Source organism: Halichoeres trimaculatus, unplaced genomic scaffold, assembly GCF_033239565.1.
Source record: "Halichoeres trimaculatus isolate MK-OKI-2021-1 unplaced genomic scaffold, fHalTri1.1 fHalTri1_scaffold_23, whole genome shotgun sequence".
In the NCBI taxonomy this organism is placed as follows: Eukaryota; Metazoa; Chordata; class Actinopteri; order Labriformes; family Labridae; genus Halichoeres; species Halichoeres trimaculatus.
Genome location: NW_027437201.1, coordinates 24,909,270 through 24,931,803, shown reverse-complemented (window position 1 = coordinate 24,931,803; position 22,534 = coordinate 24,909,270). Strand labels below are relative to the sequence as shown.

The window sequence follows — 22,534 nt, the reverse complement described above, 5'->3', positions numbered from 1 at the left end:
AGCCACTCTGAGACGAGCGGTTCAACGAGGAGTCACCACCAGCTCGTTAAAGTCTGACTCTGCGGGTTAGGAAACGTGTTGACGATGAAAAACTGAGAGCAGGATCATGTTTGTGCCGTCACTGATTCTCACTCAGAGATCATCGACGAGCCGCAGAGCTGAGACATCTGCTTTACTCTGAACGACAACCAGACTGTAGCAAACACACACACACACACACACACACACACACACACACACACACACACTGACCTGCATCTCTTTGTCTCCATACTTGGACGGGTGCTTGCTGCCCTGGCTCTTCCTGCGCAGCTTCTTCAGCTCCGCCTGGCACTTCTCCAAACTCTCCCCTTTGCTCTTGTGCTCCATCTGGTACTTCTTCAGCGCGGCCTGAGGGGGGCAGCACACAGTCAGCAGGGACAGCTCTGATAGGTCAGCCTCCACACAAACACTCATGCACATTCATTCCTGCCTGCTGCGGCGTGGGGCTGGGGAAGTGGAGGCAGATGGTGGGTTTGGGTCCATGCATGAATTTGTTTTCAGTTTTAAACTTCAGCTGAGGATGTATCAGCATCCAGAGTTCATGCAAACAGAGTTTGATAAAAAGTTAAACAGTATCACAGACTGCTTAGACGTTCAGTTCTGCAGGATGAAGAAGTTTAACAGAATTTTGTGGAGTCTAAACTTTTCCCGTGTATGTAGAGAATCAGGTTTGAGGCTCAATGAAAAGAAACATGAAAAACATAAAAACTCAAAATTCAACATCTTAGATTCAAACCTGAAAAACAACATTTTGGCAGAAATGTTGAGAAAAACATTGACTGAGCTCCAAACATGCTGCTCCATCCTCCGTCTGGATTATGAAATGTTTCAGGACCTCGTCCAAACAACTGATCAACATAAACGAATACGTGTTGAATTTTTCTGTCTTCTGCATTTTTTCTCAGACTGACTCATGACACACCGGCTGGAGTGGGAAGCCTTTTATGTAACGAGCTGCAGTGGTTTGGATGAAAGCCGCTGGGAAATTATGGAGAGTGTGCGTTTTGTTTTATGAGAGCAGGGTCGTCGCTGCGCCGCTCGTAACGCCACTCCTGAAGAGGCCAAACAGGCGAGGAGCGCGGCTAAAACTGGAGCTGCGCTCGAGTGAGCGCTGGATCAAGTAGGCTGTTTCATAACGGACCCTCCAGGAGGAAACGACGGCGCTGTGGATGGAGGTCAATCAGTTTATGAAAGAAGTTGGAGTTGGAGGATTTTTCTCGGGTTAAGAGTTAAAAACTTCAGCACAGTTGAAGCTGGAGCTGTTATGAAACCAAGCGAGGAAACTGAACTGTGTTAATGTGACATCCTCCTTCAGAAGTTTCTGGAAAAGGAGCAGCAGGGTGAAATAATCTGTGACTCTGTGAAGGAGAAAGGTCTTACGTTCAGGTAGCGAGCGTCCAGCTCCACCTTCTTCTCCAGCTCTGTGAGCAGCTCGTTGTGGAAAGACTTCAGCTGTAAGAGGCACAGGAAACAAGGATTTCAGAAACAATGCAGCAAACACAGAGAGAAGTCACCCACAGACAGATTCACCCACAGACAGATTCACCCACAGACAGATTTACCCACAGACAGATTCACCCACAGACAGATTCACCCACAGACAGATTCACCCACAGACAGATTTACCCACAGACAGATTCACCCACAGACAGATTCACCCACAGACAGATTCACCCACAGACAGATTTACCCACAGAGAGTCGTTACAACAATGAAAGGTTGTTGTTTTTGAGCGATGATTTAATGTGTTTGTGCCGTCGCCGGAAACGTCACACCCTGAAGGAGAGCAGAGGACGTCTGGTATGTAAATGAAAGACATTAGCCTATGTGTGTGTGTGTGTGTGTGTGTGTGTGTGTGTGTGGCAGGATGACTCAATGAATAACACGTCCTGTAAATGTAAAACCTTGCTGTGGATATTTCAGAGGTTTTTGTGAAGCTGCTGCTGAATGAATCAGATTATCCTCGTCCTGTTCCTGGTCGTCCCTCACCTGCACCAGGAGTCCACTCACCGTTTTAAAAACCTTTTTCTGAAATACTTAGCATGGAGATAAAATCTGTGCAGCTCCTCACATCTTCTCCTAACGCTGAACAAATTGGCCAATTTCCTCATCAGAGCGCTGCAGCTCCTCGGAGGTGACTCTCTGGATGTTTTTGGGCGTGTAATGGCTTTAATTTTCTGATCACCAGTAAACAAACTGCTTTTAAGTGGAGCTGCTGCTTTCAGAGGATTGGAAACACCCTCAGAGACGCTGGAGTACAGTAAAGAGTGAATTTACGCTGACGTCAGGGACTCCAGACCAACAGGCCCACAATCTGTTCCCGTCCTCAGCTCCAGGCTTCAGAGGAGCCGCTTTTAGCAACACCACCACCACCGCCACATGCTCACCATCTCTTCAAGCTGGATCTGGATCTGTCTGTGCACTTCAGCCATCTGAAAGAGCACCTCCCCTGCAGAGACGACAAAGAACAGAGACAATAAACCAACAGAGGAAGAGGAGAGAGCACAGGGAATCTGATTTTACAGTCTGAGACGGCGACTGACATCGTGCAGAAAGACCATGCAGCCACACAGAACGATGAGAGACAGGTGCATGGAGTCAGAGAGAGGAGGAGGAGGAGGAGGAGGAGACGATGGACAAGATGAAGCAGCCGTCGTGATGCTGACAGAGCAAAACTCACAACAGCCTCAAACCAACGGCGTCAAACCAAAGGACAGGATGCAGCAGGGACAGAAAAGATGAAACTGAAGCTCTGAGAAGAAATCTACTGAAGGTTTGAAAAACTGGATCAACACAGAGGAGCAGGATGAAAACAAAACCTGGGTCATGTTTTACCTGAGCAACAAAAAGAAAACACCAAAAAGAAAAGTCAAAGTTAAAGAAAGAGAGACAAAAAGAGCAGAAAGAAAAGGATGGAGCATGCAGCCACGCAGGAGCGTGTTGTTCAGATACCTACATGCTGCCTCCTCTGAATGAGCAATAAAAAAAGGAACAAAAAAACTGTTTGAGCAAAGACAGAGGAGCAGAGACCTGAGACACAGACCAACCACCCCGAGAAACCAGGCACAGACCTGAGACACAGACCAACCACCCCGAGGAAACCAGGCACAGACACACACCACTCAGACAGGAAGTTAGTCAGACCCTCCACTCAGCCGCTCCACACCTGGACTCCTCCCTGACCTCACCTGGACTCCTCCCTGACCTCACCTGGACTCCTCCCTGAGCTCACCTGGACTCCTCTCTGAGCTCACCTGGACTCCTCCCTGAGCTCACCTGGACTCCTCCCTGACCTCACCTGGACTCCTCCCTGAGCTCACCTGGACTCCTCCCTGACCTCACCTGGACTCCTCCCTGACCTCACCTGGACTCCTCCCTGAGCTCACCTGGACTCCTCCCTGACCTCACCTGGACTCCTCCCTGACCTCACCTGGACTCCTCCCTGACCTCACCTGGACTCCTCCCTGACCTCACCTGGACTCCTCTCTTAGCTCACCTGGACTCCTCCCTGACCTCACCTGGACTCCTCCCTGACCTCACCTGGACTCCTCTCTTAGCTCACCTGGACTCCTCCCTGACCTCACCTGGACTCCTCCCTGAGCTCACCTGGACTCCTCCCTGACCTCACCTGGACTCCTCCCTGAGCTCACCTGGACTCCTCCCTGACCTCACCTGGACTCCTCCCTGACCTCACCTGGACTCCTCCCTGAGCTCACCTGGACTCCTCCCTGACCTCACCTGGACTCCTCCCTGACCTCACCTGGACTCCTCCCTGACCTCACCTGGACTCCTCCCTGACCTCACCTGGACTCCTCTCTTAGCTCACCTGGACTCCTCCCTGACCTCACCTGGACTCCTCCCTGACCTCACCTGGACTCCTCTCTTAGCTCACCTGGACTCCTCCCTGACCTCACCTGGACTCCTCTCTTAGCTCACCTAGACTCCTCCCTGACCTCACCTGGACTCCTCTCTTAGCTCACCTGGACTCCTCCCTGACCTCACCTGGACTCCTCTCTTAGCTCACCTGGACTCCTCCCTGAGCTCACCTGGAGTTTGACTTCACTAACTCCAGAGATCGGTCACTGTTTGATTCGTTCAGCCACGTTTGTTTTTACTGCAGAGGTGTGTAAATATGTCCATACAGCAGCTATATCTCTACACTCTAAACTCTGATACAACATCAACGTTTTCAATTAAACTTAAAATACATATTTGATGATTTCTACATTTAACAGCTGTACACAGATGAAACCCTGACAGCTGAGAGTAAAAAGTCAAAGAGCTCCATCTTTGTAAACTCTGCTCATCAAACACCTTTTCTACAAGAAGGAGGCATCCACCTTCCTCCACCTTCCTCCACCTTCCTCCACCTTCCTCCACCTTCCTCCACCTCTAACCTGAATCTGCAGATATTCGTCTGCTGCAGGTGCGTCAGACTCCACAGGTGCTCAGGTAGAAATGCTAAACAGGTAAAGAGTCTGCTTCATCCAGACGTTAAACCCTCCACACCTGCAGGGGCAGCACCGAGCACCTGGAGCCAGATCAGCCCTGATGTTCATCAACAGCTCACCTGGCTCTGCATCAGGTCTGCTGACAGCAGGTAACACACCACGCTGTGGAGCAGGGTGTGTGTGTGTGTGTGTGTGTGTGTGTGTGTGTGTGTGTGTGTGTGTGTGTGTGTGTGTGTGTGTGTGTGTGTGTGTGTGCGTGTGTGTGTGTGTGTGTGTGTGTGTGTGTGAGTGTGTGTGTGTGTGTGTGTGTGTGTGTGTGTGTGTGTGTGTGTGTGTGTGTGTGTGTGTGTGTGTGTGACGCTGTGGGAGTGGGCTGGCTGAACAGGATTAATGGGCTTAATGGAAGTGCTGTGGTCATGCAGCAGAGACTCAGGTGGAGGAGAGGGATTTGGAAAGGTCAGAGCAGGAGGTGGGGAGGAGGTGGGGAGGAGGTGGGGAGGAGAGGAGTCTCTAAGTCCTGGGTTTCACTTTGGAGAGCTGCTGCTTCACTCAAGGTTTCAGGAGCAAAAATAGACGGAAATAAACTCCTTCAGAAGCTTTTACCAGAAACACACACACACACACACACACACACACACACACACACACACACACACACACACACACGCACACACACACACACACACACACGGTACAGAGCTGGTGATCAGAGATGGAGGGCTACACGAACTGAGCTTCATGAAGCTTCAAAGGTTGGAGGAAAACACACAGTTAGGGATGTCCCAATATCACATTTTCACTTCCAATATGATACTGATACTGCAGCATCGAGTATTGATACTGATATTAATCTGATACCATATCAGCATTAAACATACTTTATTACTTATTCTGTAGTTTGTCTGTCATGTTAGAAAAGGCTTGTTTAAGTGATATTATTCAAACAAAGAACAGTCGTCAGCAACAGTAGGTCTGAGGAAAAACTGACCCATTTATTATGAACCAACGGGAAACAGAAACTGCTGATATCACAGATTTTAGATGCATTCTGATACGATACCAATACTTGTTTTTTTTCTGATATTGGACTGATATCTGATATCAATATCAGACTGGGACACCTCTACACACAATGGTAGTTTATTCATTCACTGGATTCTCAGGGTGGAGAGGTTACTACACCCAGCTGCTTCACAAAGTTTAAGGTTGAATGGTGTGTCACATTTTAAAATACACCACCTGAAACTTCTGACACAGACTGAGGGTTCCTCTGGGTTCCTTTATAATCTCTGTTTGTTGGTTAACAGGAGATTACAGAAGAGGATCAGGGCCACGGGGAAAATATATATATATATATATATATATATATATATATATATATATATATATATATATATATATATATATATATATATATATATATATATATACATTTTTTATCACAGTTTTTTCTGATATTAAAATCAGAATTCCTACTATTTTAGAATTATGAGAAAAAAGTCTCAGAACTTTGATTAAAGTCTTGATTTTGAGATTAAAGTCAGAGTTGTGAATTTAATCTCAGAAGTCAGACTTTCTCTGAAAAAAAAAGTTTATTTTTTTCCAGCAGCCCCAATCCTCTCCTGTAGGAGACGGATGAATCAAAGGGGAATGAAACTGAAAGCTGTTGTAAATGCCACCGAGGGCTTCCAGTCTGCACGGTTTCCATGTAAAGTCACTTTTCTGAGAAGTTGCATGCTGGGTAACACCAAAGCGTGGATTCTTTGCTGAAGTATAAACCGGCCAAAGTCCTCCTTCCTCCTAATCCAGAGAGGAGCTGAGCTCAGCAACAGGAGGTGAAATCTCACTCTGACACTTTAACGTGACCTCACTGCGTCTGTTAGCGTCTGAAACAAAGCTTCAGCTTTTCACTAAAACACAGTCTGACTCCTGTCCTCCTCCTCAGATCACTCCCTGCTCCTCCTGCTCCTCCTGCTCCTCCTGCTCCTCTCTGAAAGAAGTACTGACTCCTCTCCTGAACAAAGTACAGCCTTCATCATTATCTCTGGCTTTCATAACAGACGTCTTCATCCTCAGGATGATTAAAGCCCTTCTTCCCCCACCGTCCTCTTCCTCTTCCTCTCTGGAGGGATCAGGCGGCGGTTAAAGGACGGCCTCGGCGAGGTGAGCAGATGGTCGACCCGAGGTCGCCGTGCAGCCAACTGCTGCTGCAGAGACGACCAGCGAGGACAGAGGAGTGTGTTTGGGTCTGTTTCAGGTGGTTTCACTATCAGTGTGATGGTGCTACAGCTGAAAACATAAAGTAAGGTCGATCCATCGATGAGACGTCAGCTTTCAGACCAACCGTTGGATATTTTACCAACTTGTTTGAAGAGTAGAGGAAGTGGGGACAGCGTGCACTAAATCACAGCAGGTCACGTCCACTGGAGACAGATTTTTCATCAATTTTGTCTCAACAACATCCAAATTAGAGAAGTTAAAACCCCACAGATGGCAGTTTTTGATCGGTGAATCAAATATCTCCATGTTTTAGAGAAAATGAGACATTTGGGAGCTTCATTTTGACTCTGAGGAGGCTGCAATCACAGTTTTCTGGCATTAACAGGTCAAACATCTTTCAGTCTGATCTGCAGGTTTATAAACCAGGAAAACAAGCCGTGCAGAAACAGTTTGATCGGACTTTTCCTCCAGAGTCGACCTGTCTGTGTTTCTCTGTCCGTCCGACCTGTTCCCAGACTTCAGGCGCCGCGCTGCAGCACGCTGTCAGAGGAACGATGGACTCAGAGAGCAGAGCCAACCTGTCGTAAACACCCAACAGGTGTCAGGTGGAGGTAAGTGTTGGTACGCTCCCCAAACTGCTGTAAACACCCAACAGGTGTCAGGTGGAGGTAAGTGTTGGTACGCTCCCCAAACTGCTGTAAACACCCAACAGGTGTCAGGTGGAGGTAAGTGTTGGTACGCTCCCCAAACTGCTGTAAACACCCAACAGGTGTCGGGTGGAGGTAAGTGTTGGTACGCTCCCCAAACTGCTGTTAACACCCAACAGGTGTCAGGTGGAGGTAAGTGTTGGTACGCTCCCCAAACTGCTGTAAACACCCAACAGGTGTCAGGTGGAAGTAAGTGTTGGTACGCTCCCCAAACTGCCGTAAACACCCAACAGGTGTCGGGTGGAGGTAAGTGTTGGTACGCTCCCCAAACTGCTGTAAACACCCAACAGGTGTCAGGTGGAGGTAAGTGTTGGTACGCTCCCCAAACTGCTGTAAACACCCAACAGGTGTCAGGTGGAAGTAAGTGTTGGTACACTCCCCAAACTGCTGTAAACACCCAACAGGTGTCAGGTGGAGGTAAGTGTTGGTACGCTCCCCAAACTGCTGGATGTGTTTGTTTCTCTGCACCCGTCTAATCCCCAAACCTCAACACCTCTCCTTGTGAAACGCTGGAATTCAACCCGGCGAGGAAAAGCTGCTTAGGGATAATCAGAACAGATCACAACTTCTGAGGCTTAAGGAGGAGAAAAGCACATTGTTGTCCGTGCAGCCTGCGTGAGTCTGGATCGAAGTGCACGGACAGGCTGAACGATCCCCGCTGATCGATCCTGAAGCGTCTTTCCAACAGCAGAACGGACACAAAGTCTCTCTCCTCTGACTCTGACCCTCAGTCTGTTTTTCCCCTCACAGCGTGCACACAGTCAAACACAGGGTTTAAAATGAGTTCATGACCATCAGGCACACTTCCAAAACTCTGAGTCCAATTAAGCAAAAAAGAAAACATGTTATTGTTTCTCTAAGACTCACAAGACCATTGTTAAACCGAGGATTCAGAGGTTTACTGCACACATGGAGAGGAAGGAGGTCAGCACCCAAAAACAGCTTTAGAAACAGCCAATCAAATCAGAGAATTAAGCTTATGAATCAGCGCTGATGAAAGCGCAGTGGAGGAAAGGTCGCTCCGGGAAAACCAGCAAAAACTCAGAAACTCAGTCTGTGGATGTGAAAACAGAGGGCACATCCGGGTCTCCTCCTCGTGACTCTGGGATCAGAGAGGAAGAGGAGCTGACGGCCGTGAGGAGGAGGAAGGAGATCTCTGCAGGGGGCGTACGGCGTTATATCAGCCTGAGAGCAAACACAGGCAGCTGTAATCTGCAGAGAGCTGCAGCAGAGGGAGAACAAGGTGCTGCGTGCCTGCCGCCCTCATTGTTGAGCTCCTCTGGGTGTTTAATTTCTCTAAACATCAGCTGCTTCACACACACACACACACACACACACACACACACACACACACACACACACACACACACACACACACACACACACACACACACACACACACACACACACACTCTACAGCCAATAGGATTCATTACCAACACTTACATTTTCAACAATCTCACTACTTCATTAGGAAATGATTTCTGGAGAACAATAATTCATCACTTTCTGTGTGTGTGTGTGTGTGTGTGTGTGTGTGTGTGTGTGTGTGTGTGTGTGTGTGTGTGTGTGTGTGTGTGTGTGTGCAGAGCAGCATGACAGGAAATCCTGCAACTTCCTGACAAACTGAGGATGACGAGTTAAAGAGCAAAGTGGGATAAAACCCTGGATCACGCCATGATGAAACAGGCTGAATTAGAGATCCTTAAAGGAAATGAATCCTGTTCCTGCAGGAAACCAGTGACAGCAGGTGCATGATGGACGGCAGGAAGCAGCAGACGGGAAACCTGACAAACACACGAGGACCTGAGCTGACGTGTGTCTGGGTCTGAGTAAAGATTTCTGTGAACTCTTTTCTTAAAGTTAGACAGAAAACACCAGGCTGGTCTGACAGAGGCTTCAGGAAGGACGGCGTGTCAGAGGATACTGTTTGACATCCAGAGGAGGAGGAGGAGGAAGGAGCGTTGGAAACATCTTCTCCTCTCTGTGTTTCTCCCACAGACAGGAGGAGGAGGAGGAGGACCTGGAGCTGGATGGAGGCGTCGTGTTTGATTCTGCAGCTCCTCAGATCAGGGAGGGCTCCTCTCACCATCATCAGCATCATTAGGTCGCCGTTTGGCTGAACCTCACATCACGGACAACGCCACACGTCAAAGGCATTTTAGAGACTCTAACGTGTTATTAAAAGCCACATTAGCCGCCACTTCCTGGATCAAACAGCGTGTAACCTCCCCGTGATCTTTCCGTGTCGATGAGCTGAGGCTCAAACAGACGCGAGGCTTTGTGTTGGCGAAGGCGTTTGAAGGCGCTGATGAATGTGCCAGTGAAGACGGGGACATGAAACGCAGGAAGAAGGAAGAAGGTGGTGGGGACGCCGTGATGGATGGAGGTTAGGGGGATCAAAGTGCTGGGACTCAGGCCTGTGCGCTCTGCTGGCAGCCCGGTTTTGATTGGACCAGAGACCGCCTGAAGGAGCCTGAAGGAGCCTGAAGGCAACTAATGAGGCGGGAACACCCCCCTCATTTCTCTCTTCATCCTGTGTCTTTCATGGTCTCTGTGGTCACCTCACTTCCTGTGGTCACCTCACTTCCTGTGGTCACCTCACTTCCTGTGGTCACCTCACTTCCTGTGGCGGTGTGAGGACCAGGACTTTGTAAAGGCTAAATTCCCCGTCTAAGGATGTGGGTCTCAGGGCTGATCCAGGATGTGCCTGCTCCCTGGTCTGACTCTGATCCAGCTGGATCACTGCAGTCTGAAACAGCCCACTGACCCTCCTGAGCGCCCCCATGTGTCAGAGACACCACACATCATCCTCCACAGGCCAAAGAGCCCCTCAGGCAGACATGACGGTTCTCAGCCCAGCCTGAGTGCCCACGAGCAACTCATGGCCCAACAGCCAACAGTTAATTTAACTGGCTCTAAGGGCGTAAGAGCCCCTTAGAGAGACAAAACCCAGCCCCCCTGGTCCGAAAACCGCTACAGCCACTCTGTGCTCATGATCCTGTCCCAGCATGATCCTGTCCCAGCATGATCCTGTCCCAACATGATCCTGTCCCAACATGATCCTGTCCCAACATGATCCTGTCCCAGCATGATTCTGTCCCAGCATGATCCAGTCCCAACATGATCCTGTCCCAACATGATCCTGTCCCAACATGATCCTGTCCCAACATGATCCTGTCCCAGCATGATCCTGTCCCAACATGATCCTGTCCCAGCATGATCCTGTCCCAACATGATCCAGTCCCAGCATGATCCTGTCCCAACATGATCCTGTCCCAACATGATCCTGTCCCAACATGATCCTGTCCCAACATGATCCAGTCCCAGCTGTCTTAAACCTGGAGTCCATGAAGTTGCCTGTGCTCGCTGAGCTGCAGCTCGGGGTTCAACACTGAACACTTTACGTGTTTCAAACCTATGGTGGTGAACTTCCTTCACTTGAATTTATCTATTTTAGATTTTCCTGTTTTTATCAGACACTGTCTCCTAAAAACCCTATTTCCCATGATGCTCCGCTGCGTGACTAGTTACTGCATGTATTTGCTGTGGATCAGAGGTGGGAGGTCGATACAGGTAAGGTAGGCTTTTCAAAGTGTTTTCATTAACAGTTTTTTTAATTGAGATGATGATTAAAGATTTTCAGGAATTCCTTAACTTTTCAGATTCTAGTTTTTCAAGATATCTCATAAAAACAGGAAAAAAAATAAAATTATAAAAAAAACAATTAAAAAAAAACACTTTTTGTGAGATAGTTCTGTCGTAAAAACAGAATTTTTTATTTATTCGATTTATTATTTAAACAGAGCACCCCGGTATTTAAAATCTATTTTTCCCTGTAATTTAACTCACTGCTGCCACTTTTGTGTAAATTTTTATGTCAATAGTATTTTCTATTTTCCATTTCATAAACCATACTCCATATTTATAAACTCTCCTCGTTGCTTAAATTGTCTGACAACACTCGAGCTCCAAAAAGAAACAGAGCTGTAATGCAGCCTCCAGCCACTAGCTGGAGCTGTAGTCTGAATTCACTCACGCACAAAGCTTCAGATAATGTCCTGAAATCCTGCGCGCATGCTGCGTGTGTGAATGCAAACAGCTGAACTCATGTCTCTGACTTTATCTGAAGTTTAAAAAGTGACTCATCAGGATTATCATCCACGGTTTCTGGATGATCGTTAATCTTAAACCTGTCGTCGTAGCGATGGTCTCTGCTGCGTTGTTTTCCATCGTGTTGTAAACATTTCTCTGAAGCTCCTGCAGCAAACTTTCTCGATCCTGTCCCACCTCTCTGGACTCATCTCTGGATTTGCATACACCTCAACAAGAACCGTCAAACCTCACATAGCGCCCAGGTTCCCGTCTCCATACGAGGCAGGAGGTAAAAATAGGCCGTGTTTTCATTCTGCGCTCTGACAGCACATCACCGGCCCCTCCGTTACGTAACGCCATTTATCTAAACTCCAGAACAATCCCTCAGGTCGGACTTTGTTCACAGACTTGTCATCAGCTGATGATTTAAATGCCACCATCAATCTCTCTGAGGCTGAGCGCGGGCAGAAACCCCCCCGACACGCTCAGGAGTGGGAGAGCAAAGCTTTGTTAAATATAGCAGGAGATGACAGGAGGAGGTGAAACTCTTTGAAAGAGCGCTCCTCCTGCAGTTTCCCCCACACAGAGCCCACGCCGGCTGAATTCAGATCAGGGCTGGCGCTCTGGGGAAACTCTGCCTGTGTCGGCGCAGAAAACGAGGGTCACGGAGGAGTCAGAGGTTTTCTGTCAAACTGAGCAACGTGAGGTTTGAGGCCAGGCTCAGTCGCAGGGAAAACAGGGAATGTAGTCGGAGAATTTCCAGAGACGTGCTGGATGACTCAGCAATGAAGCCATGCTTCGCTCAGAGTGCCGAGGACGCTGGCTCTGTGTCTCTGTGTCCTCGTTTATGAGAGTTTGTTTTCTCTGCCTCTGCTTCAGGATCCTCCAGTTTCTGCTGCTCCCACCTCGCTCAGCAGGAGCAGCGCCGCTCCCCGAGGAGGACGATCGTCTCATCCGGATAAACGAGGAAAGAGTTAATAAATCTGCAGAGGACATTTTAAAAGCTGGCGCTCTGACATCACTGGGCCTGCCCCCTTTAAAACAGGAAGTCAAACGCTCCTCTAACACAGGTTCCTGTTAGCTAACTACCCACAGGCTAACGTTTCACTGACGGCACATTTGGACAGGTGAGTTCACCTGGTTTAATGAGATGGATGCTGTGAGAGGCGTGTTCGGCCCTCAGCGATGAGAATAAATGAGAGAGTGATGAGAGTCGGATGAGAGGATGGAGGGGAGTCTAATCAGAGCCAAACTGGAGGAGAAAGGTGCAGTGTAGTGATGGCGGCAGAAACCCTCCTTTCTTACCCCTCATGGTTCAGCCTGAACAATTCATCGAATTCAAACCAACATCCCAACGTTACAGACTGCAGTTTTTTTCAATCACAAAGGCTGAAATTAAAATAAATAAATAAAAGTTTAAAAATTACAGCAGCTGAAAGGTGTCAGCTGATTTACAAACACAACAACAAGAAAGCAAACACCACAACAGAAGTAAAGAGGTTTTCCTGTCGGCTCAGAGAGTTATGAAAGTAAGTCAATGATTGTTTTATAACTTCAGCTCTGATAACTTCAGCTCTAACGCCAACGTAAATAAAGACATGAAGCTTTTTTCATCACAGATGAGGTTAATCATTTACTTTTACAACTTCTCTCTGTCTGTTTAGATAACTGAACTCTTTTCACTCCTGTTGTGTTGTAGCTTTTGTGAATCGTCTGACCCCCACCGACCACTAGGGGTGGGTACTGAATTAGGTACTTTCATAGGTACCGACCAAATTCTGTCAAAGTACCAGGTACTGATTCACATAAAATCAAAGGTACCATGTTTGGGTACCTCCTTGTGACTGTGAGGGGGTGGAAGAGTAGGAGATTTTCCATGCTGGACATGAACGCAGCATTACGAGGTTATACATTGAGAAATACAAACGTTAAATTGAAAAAATTTATATATTATTTAAAAAATGTTATTTTTTACCAAATAAACACAGTGAGTGTACCGATATCCATTTCCAGGTACCGGGCATTGGTACCATATCGTTTCAAATGTGAAAGGTACCCATCCCTACCAGCCACCGTACAAAATAAATAAAACGTTTCACGGACACAGACCTGAGGGAATCTGGTTACGTGTACTCCTCCTTTCTTAAAACCATCAAAAATCAATCAGCTGTTTTAAAATACGACACGTCTACAAGGTTTGAAGTTAAATCAGTCAGTTAATATTCTGCTGTGATTGTAACAGTTAAAGATAATCATAACGTTGGTCGTACTGTCCAATGATTTAATGCTTGTGTTAATGCAGAAGATAACCCCCTCCCTCCTCGCAGTGGTAATAAAATAAAATCATGATCAGATTATTTTCTAAAACCCTTCAGCTCTACTCCTGATGGTAAAGTTACGGTGGCCTTTAAGGACAAAAAGCTCCTGTGATTTATAAAACTCCTGCACGTGACGACATCTCTCTTCTTCCGGTGTATGTGACTAGTTTGTCCTCTCTGTCTTCCCGTAGGAACATGATGCTGAAAGGCAGCGTGGGATATTCACATTCAGGTGATCGTTCACTGATCTAAAAATGTAAATCTCTCCAAACTGCAGATTTAAGGTGATTATTCTTTCTAAAACAGGACAGACAGCAGAAACATTCAGAGTGACACGGTCATTTCTATGGTAATCTGGGCGCCGTCTCTACTTCCTGTCAGACCGCTGTCAAAGCACCTCAATGATCCAGCGTCACTTTTCATTTCTGACGCTTTGTCCTTTGAGAGGCGAGTTTTTCAGGAGCCGAAAACTCAGACAACGATCTGCAAACACCTGAGACACACTGAGCAGCAACACACGAGCAGAGACTGATGGATGATCCCAGCATCCAGCAACAACACTGAGTCAGACAGGTGTGTGTGTGTGTGTGTGTGTGTGTGTGTGTGTGTGTGAGTGAAAACTGAAAACATCTGCTGAAGAGCTGCAAACACTTTCTTCCTTCCATCATGACTCAGACGTGAAATGAAAAAGTCAGAAGTGTCGTTTGTTTGATGATCTCAGGGTGTGACTCAGGCGTCAGGTGAGTTTCTCCCTCAGCTTCATCGTCTGATGCATGAATCTACATTTCTCTACCTTAAACCTTCACATTTCCCTGACTGCTCCTCTGCTGGAGGACATAACGCCTGATTTCCTGCAGCTCTCCCCTCCTCTCAGAGAGCAGAGGCTGCAGCAGTCGGAGCTTTGCTGCATGTTGTTGTATAAGCTCCGTGAAGAGACTCGCTAACATCCTCAGATTATATAAAGTGAAGCCTAAATGGATGCTCTGCCTCCCTCGGTCTGTGTGTCAGACCTCAGAGCTGAATGAAAACCACCTCTGCCTGATTAGCATCTGAACGCTCTGATATGGTCAGAGAGCAAACCGGAACTGCAGGAGCGTCGTGTTTTTCCCTACGACGCTGTCCATATTTAGTCTACGGAAGAGAGACGTTTGCAGCGGCACTGACATCACCCACCAGCCATGTTTGGGCAGCGGAACAAGCAGCGTACTCCGGCTCTCCTCCTCCTCCTCCTCCTCCTCCTCCTCCTTCAAAGCGGCTCCACTCCAGGCCTTTCTTTTCATCTATTTTTAGAAAACGTGTGCAGAGTCGGCCAGCTCTCCCAGGGCTGCCTGAGCTCCCACATCAACGCGTGGGTGTTTGCAGACACACACAGAGCCGTAGTGAAAGAGAGCATGAGTAGGATGACTCTCCGTGCTGCAGCCAGCGAGCAGCTCGTCTCTGCTCGGGGAAGCCGAGGAGCGAGACGAGGCTGAAGCTCTGACAGCATGGCTGAGGAAACACTGAAGGAAACACTGAAGGAAACACTGAAGGAAACACTGAGAGGGGAAGCTTTTCCTTTGTCCTGTGTGGGGCTGTCAGCGCTGTCAGTGATGAACAACACTCCTCTCCACAAAGAGGAGTCCCAGGGAGGAGGAGCTGGTTTATTCTGGGTGATAATTTCATGTTCTCTTTGTCTGATAATCACTCAGGGTGAACAACGCCTGCTCCGGCGTCTCAGGGCGTGAACCCACTGTGGGCACTGATGAGATACTATCTGTTCCTCATCCCTGCAGCAGCTTCTCAGAGAGGAACGCTGAATTATAACAGTGTGAGAGTGAATAAAACAAACTGAAACTGAAGAAGATTAAATAAAATAACTCTGAGCTTGCAGCTCTGAGTCTGAAATGTTGGTTTGGTGTTAAGGCTCCAACTTCTCTCCCTGTAGTTTCATGTCACGTGCAGAAAACTGAGCAGGGAGATAAAATCTGACATCTCTGGTTCTGATCCTGCAGCAGGATGCAGAGAGAGCGACGTAAAGCAGGATCCCAGAAGAAAAATGAGTAAAGAAGCTCTCTGCATCATGGATCCTCTGTCAGAGAGCTGCAGCAGGAGGAGCTGCAGGCTGCAGCAGGAGGAGCTGCAGGCTGCAGCAGGAGGAGCTGCAGGCTGCAGCAGGAGGAGCTGCAGGCTGCAGCAGGTGGATTTTCCTGTTTGTTAGTTTCAGTCTGGAGCAGATGCCTTTCATAGCTGCAGAGTTACGTTTCTTTGCTGCAGGAGGAAATTCTCACAGTGACAAAGTCCTGAGTGAAAGAGGATCTGCCACAGATCATCAAACACTCAGACCTTCAGGCTCAGCTGACTCCACCTCAATATCAGATATCGTAAGTCAAGTGACAACGTCAGAGAGGAATACAGCAGCAGAGTCACTTTTCAATCACCCACTGCAAAAACTGAAATTTTATCAAGTGTTTTTGTCTGATTTTCAGTAGAAAATGTCTTTTTAGACTCAGTATGAGCCACATTCTCCTGAGCAGTCCTGAAAAATTTCTGATTTCAAGTTATTTAAAGACTAAATGAGTCTGAACCGCTGTAACAAGTTTTAAAAAATCTGCCAATGGAAGAAGAGAAAAGTTTTTTCACTCATTACAAACTATTCAGAGCACTTTTTGTCTCTAAATAACTTGGAATCAGACATTTGTCTGGACTGCTCAGGGGAGTGTGGCTCATACTGAGTCTAAACAGACGTTTTCTACTGAAAATCAGAGAAAAATACTCGATAAGCTCTCAGTGTTTAGCAGTGACTGTCTGTGAATGAGAACAGGAGATTTATTAATTCAGCCTGATGATTATTCTGACGCTAATGAAGTTCATTCATCATCAGTCCCCTGCTCCCAGGTGTTCCTCACTCAGTCCTCACCCCACGCCATCACCTGCAGCTCCACCTGCAGCTCCACTTCCTGCAGCTCCACTTCCTGCAGCTCCACTTCCTGCAGCTCCACTTCCTGCAGCTTCACTTCCTGCAGCTCCACTTCCTGCAGCTCCACTTCCTGCTGCTCCACTTCCTGCAGCTCCACTTCCTGCAGCTCCACTTCCTGCAGCGCCACTTCCTGCAGCGCCACTTCCTGCAGCTCCACTTCCTGCAGCTCCACTTCCTGCAGCTCCACTTCCTGCGCTCTGACGCCGTCAGCTCATCCTGATCCTCTGATTAATGAGGATGTTTCAGGGAGAAGAGTCACAGCGATTCAGAATGAACAGCCACAACCACCGCCGAGAGTCAGAGCGGTCTCAGAAGTCACACACACACACACACACACACACACACACACACACACACACACACACACACACACACACACACACACACACACACACACACGCCACCAGTTGCATGCTCCTCGTTATCTGTTAATTAATAAGCTGTAAACTAAAACACGCTCATCACGCCCTCTGACCTCTGGGAGGAAAACTAACCCTGACGTGCAGAAATCAAACACTGATCATTTGGGGGGAAGCAGGAAGTGACATCACTGATCAATCCTGCAGTTACACTTTAAGAGTCAGATCCTCCCTCTCTGAGTTTCCTCAGCTGATGATCTGAGGCCGCGAGGCTTTGAGGCAGTGATGGGAAACGCTAAAGCATCCTCAGAGCAGTAACAGCGGTGTGAGCCCAGCGCAGCCCGCGCAGGAAACAGCTGCTCTGAGCGGCTGACACGTGGAGACGCCATCAGGCCGTTCTGCTCAGCCTACTCTGTCATTTCACCGCAGGCAGCGAGGCTCTGCCCAGCTACAGGCCTGCTGAGTCACAGCCACGCTGCCGAGAAAAGGAGTCAAAGCAACAGCAAACAGGCAACTTCCACATGCACAGAGACAACAGAGCACAGAGGCACGAGCACGCTGGACAGAGAGCACGCTGGACAGAGAGCACGCTGGACAGAGAGCACGCTGGACAGAGAGCACGCTGGACAGAGAGCACGCTGGACAGAGAGCACGCTGGACAGAGAGCACGCTGGACAGAGAGCACGCTGGACAGAGAGCACGCTGGACAGAGAGCACGCTGGACAGAGAGCACGCTGGACAGAGAGCACGAGAGGCAGAGAGCACGCTGGACAGAGAGCACGCTGGACAGAGAGCGCGCTGGACAGAGAGCGCGCTGGACAGAGAGCGCGCTGGACAGAGAGCGCGCTGGACAGAGAGCACGCTGGACAGAGAGCACGAGAGGCAGAGAGCACGAGAGGCAGAGAGCACGAGAGGCAGAGAGCACGAGAGGCAGAGAGCACGAGAGGCAGAGAGCACGAGAGGCAGAGAGCACGAGAGGCAGAGAGCACGAGAGGCAGAGAGCACGAGAGGCAGAGAGCACGAGAGGCAGAGAGCACGAGAGGCAGAGAGCACGAGAGGCAGAGACCACGAGAGGCAGAGAGCACGCTGGACAGAGAGCACGAGAGGCAGAGAAGCAAAGCCACTGAGCCCGTGGGATGAGGATGAGGATGAGATGCATGATGGGACAAGTTTCACACCGAGTGTCACAAATACTGTTTCAACGTCATCATCTTCACCAAACTTTTTCAAACCAAGAGCTGTGATACATCATTTCTTTCTCTTTGAATGATTCATGAGCTCCAGAAAATAAAGACGCTTCAACTCTTCCCAGAAAACTCATGACTCATGTTTGGACTTCTGCAGGACTCAAAGAGGTTTTCACTTCTTCACAAAAACAGCTGTCTGTCTGTGTGTGTGTTTTCACTCCTCTCAGGTGGATTTTAATAATTGAAGACTGCGTCACAGACTTGTATGTTCAGTAAAAGCTGCAGGATTACAACAAACAGTGAGTGAAGCTCTGAGCTGTACAACGTCCAATCATCTTAGAGCGGTCTGAAGACGATCGCAGGACGGTAACGAGCTCCTCACACGCTGAGCTGAGAGTTTGCTCTGAGAGATGCAGGAGGAGAAATGAAGTGATGGAGCTCCAGGAGGAGTGAAGAGGAGCACCCTGAAAGCTCCTCCTATGAATAATGAATGTGGCATTCCTATCCTGCCCCTGCTCCCCGCTCCTCTTCCCCTCCTCTCGCCGTTTCCACGCCTGCTGGCTTAAATCACGTCAGGTTACAGGAGCGAGGAGGACGCAGTGATCAGGACTAAAGCAGACCCGTCACACTCCGCCACACGTGACGTTCAGGCCTGTCCTGATGGTTTGGATGCTCATAAACATCTTTTTGCAGAGATGAGTGAGATTTAAAGTCTCACCTGTGCAAAAACTGCTCCAGGGTCTGAGATGAGGAGAAGCAGCGTGGATGCGGTGGATGCAGCGTGGATGCGGTGGATGCAGCGTGGATGCGCTGGATGCAGCGTGCCCTACGGGCCGACGGCTGAGAGATTTTCTTACAGTTAAAACTCTGAGTGTTTTTTAAGTCCCGAGCGTGAACGTGTCCTGCTTTGATATACCAGACGAATCAGTGAACTTATTTACTCAGAGAGATGCAGAATGAAAACAACTGGAGAGCTTTCATCTTCCCTGAATGTGAGGACAACAAGAGATTAGCCAAATGGCTTCCTGCGACAAACCTGGGATTACTTCCTGCTAAATGAGAGTGTTTCAGATTAATCAAAGAGCTAAAAACTGCTGCAGACAAAGCTGATGCTCTGCTTCCTGACGGGACGTGTGTGTCCTTCACACCATGAGCCCATCTCCTGTTTACACCCCCCTCCACCCCACCAGGGGCGCTACAGCCACTACGAGGACTCACCAAGATCCTTAGAGCCTTGACTCTCGCTGGCCATCTCGCCCATCCGCACCAGAGCGTCGAAGTAGCCCTTTGCAGCGTGTGTGACACCTGGAAACATGGAAGCAGTGGGCGTCAGATCAGGGCTGCCAGTGGAAACCAAGTCTTCTTCAGCTCTGCAGCCTCCACGGCCCTCCCCCAGGAGAGGTGGGGTCGGGCGTGGGAGATAAAGAGCGACAGGCGGAAATGGAGACCAGGCAGGAGAAGAAAAGCTCTATGGAGGCAGCTACAGGAGACAGATAAAGCTGTGGAGACCAGCCTCAAGCACAGCGAGCGGGGAGAAGGAAGCCCTGATCTCACCTGTCCTCACCTGTCCTCACCTGTCCTCACCTGTCCTCACCTGTCCTCACCTGTCCTCACCACACCTTAAGGGATTATCTCACCTGTCCTCACCACGCTTCAAAGAAACACCTTTACAAACTGATCTCACTGAAGCTCAACTTTACGGCGCCTTGCTAACAGCTGCAGGCTCCAAGCTGCCTCTGACACTTCAGCTGCTCCTGGATCTGGATCTGGATCTGGATCTGGATCTGGTTCAAGGTTTAGATCATAAACTGTGAGGTGTGGAGACTGGTTTCTGACAGGGAAAGATGCGCCGTGTTCAGACACCAGACACAAAAACGGTCAGCTGAGTTTTCCTGCTCATAGCTCTGCTCTGATATCTCCCGATTGTTCTGCGTCTGTTTCAGAGTCGTATCCATCAGTTTATCCAAAACTGCTTCCAAAATATGTCACGTCTCTCTCAGTGTTTGGTGCTCAAAGGTTAATCACGTGATCATGACCTGATAAAGTCACCGGTGATTGGCTGTTACGTCACACGTGGTTGCAGGATGCAGAGTAGCGTTGCTAACTTAGAGACTCTGTTGTTTCATTAAGTAGAGGTGTGGAAAAATATTGATACAGCTAAACATCACAACACTTTGAACTGTGATAAAATAATGATATTAAACTCTTAATAACTATATTTTTGTTCAGATGAATATTTATATTTCAGGTGAGGTGGAAGAACAGTACGTCTTCAGCACCTCCACTGCAGTAGATGGCGCCAAAGAGCAGCTCCACTGTATGTTGTCCATAAACTGTATCATAAACAAATCTCAAAGGTCAAAATATTTTATTTCTTAACTTGATGATGTGACTTTCGATGCTGTAAACATCAATGTTTTCTCTCTGCTCCTGGGTCAGTCAGTTTAAATCAAGTTTATTTTTTACAGTGTGGTCGACTGATAAAATGATAATCAGTCATTTTTTGTGTAATATCAGATCACCAGGTGACTTTTATCAGTTTCACCAACTGACCACGTCTTCCACCCAATCATTTCTTTACAGCATCAGTTTAACATCAGAGAAGTTTCAGAGACAAACTTGATGAACTTTATGATTCGAAGTGTATTTATGAAAAACTGTGTCTGACTTTTATTATTTCAAACACAATGAAAAAGAAACGTTGTTTTCAATGTGATATTATTATATCCTGACCCAGGTATCGTGATGCGTCTCCTGTCGTTAGATTCTCACCAACACTCAGCCCTGACATTAAGTGACCTTTCAAACCCCTCTCACAACTTTTTTTCAAAAAAGTGACAAATATCTTTTCAGGCATTTTAAGACTGACATGAAAGCACGTATTGTTTCCAGCTCCCTCTCCTCTCCAATCAAAAACACTCAGACAGGCCCTCCTCGCTCACAGCAGCCCCTCTCAGCTGAAGACGACTGCATGTAAATGAATCGAGCTCGTCTCCTTGGTCGTTATTGCCCGTCCCCACCCGGGTAGAGGAGGAAGATCGTTATTTTGACTTTAAGAATTGACAGAAGAAAGTTCACGTTCAGTTATGACAAACATAAGGTGTACTGAGTGAACACTGACCTATCGTTTGTTTGCAGCTGTTCTTTTACACTGGAAATTATTTGTTCATTATCATTTTCAATACTAAAGCTGAAAAATAAAACTCAAGATTTTTTTATTTTATTTCTATTAGAGCTGATATTATTTTACCGGTATTATAGAAAGTATCATTGGAGAGGTGAAGGTATCGGTGTTGTTATCTTTAACGGATACCTGGCCCTGTCAGGAACCTTTGAGCAGATTACAAAGTGTCTTTTTGTTCCTCCTGATGAAAGTTGGAACCACACACCATCAGTAAAGACCGTCAGTAAACTCAGACGTCTCAGACCAGCCCTCACCGATCAAAGCCAGGTTTCCTGCAGAGCTTCAGTTGACGGAGCACAGAGAGCTGGTTTCAGCTTCAAACAGATCATCTTAAAAACTCCTGACTCTAAAGTTTCACACACACAAAGGAAGCTTCCACATCCCAGCGTCAGAGCTACGTTTCTCTGCGGCGTGTTATCACAGGAGCCGGGGACGCTCGCTGACGCAGCGATGACTCAGGATTCACAAACTGGGACAGAGACTTAAAGAGAGCGTGGGGTTATCCACACGGGGACTGACAGAGGACACACGTCCAGAGCGGGGACACATGGACGAGCTTATAACGTCTGTCAGGATGACGGGGGCTGGGACAGACCCCCAGAGACTGAAAGACTAACAAAACCTTTACGTCCCTACACTGAGAGGGGTGTGGATCTATTCTGGGTCTGAGTTCAGCTCCAGTCCTTGTTGTGTTGGTGATCTGGGTCCACAGAGACCCTGAGAGGAGCTCTCTGCCCCAATGTCCTGTAAACACTGATTTCAATTCTGTCTCTGCTTTTTTATTTTCATCATAAACCGGGGAGTGAACCTCTACAGACGCAGCTCTCCAAGGTTTCCCTGAGACAGGATCCAGCTGAGCCAGGTGGATATAAACAGAGAGAGGAAGAGGAGGAAGAGGAGGAGGAGGAGGAGGAGGTACAGGCTGGATCAGCTCTGCTGTCTGTTAGCAAAACCTGACAGTGAGGAGAAGAAGAGGAAGAGGAGGAGGAAGAGGAGGAGGAGGAGGAAGAGGAAG

General features: G+C 48.1%; 1 protein-coding gene across 4 annotated transcripts in view; it reads right to left on the bottom strand.

Annotated features, from left to right (window-relative positions):
* LOC141784837 (BAR/IMD domain-containing adapter protein 2-like) overlaps positions 1 to 22,534 on the bottom strand; it is a 68,718-nt gene that overhangs the window by 25,830 nt on the left and 20,354 nt on the right. For 2 of the 4 annotated variants that reach the window (XM_074662748.1, XM_074662749.1), the window contains exons 3-5: positions 2,430 to 2,491; positions 1,423 to 1,494; positions 253 to 390 (exon numbers count right to left, since the gene is read on the bottom strand). In XM_074662748.1, the coding sequence (XP_074518849.1) occupies positions 253 to 390; positions 1,423 to 1,494; positions 2,430 to 2,491 (272 nt within the window). Of the gene's footprint in view, positions 1 to 252; positions 391 to 1,422; positions 1,495 to 2,429; positions 2,492 to 2,998; positions 3,011 to 19,553; positions 19,641 to 22,534 lie in introns of all 4 variants that reach the window. The other 2 variants (XM_074662746.1, XM_074662747.1) reach the window with 2 other exon arrangements.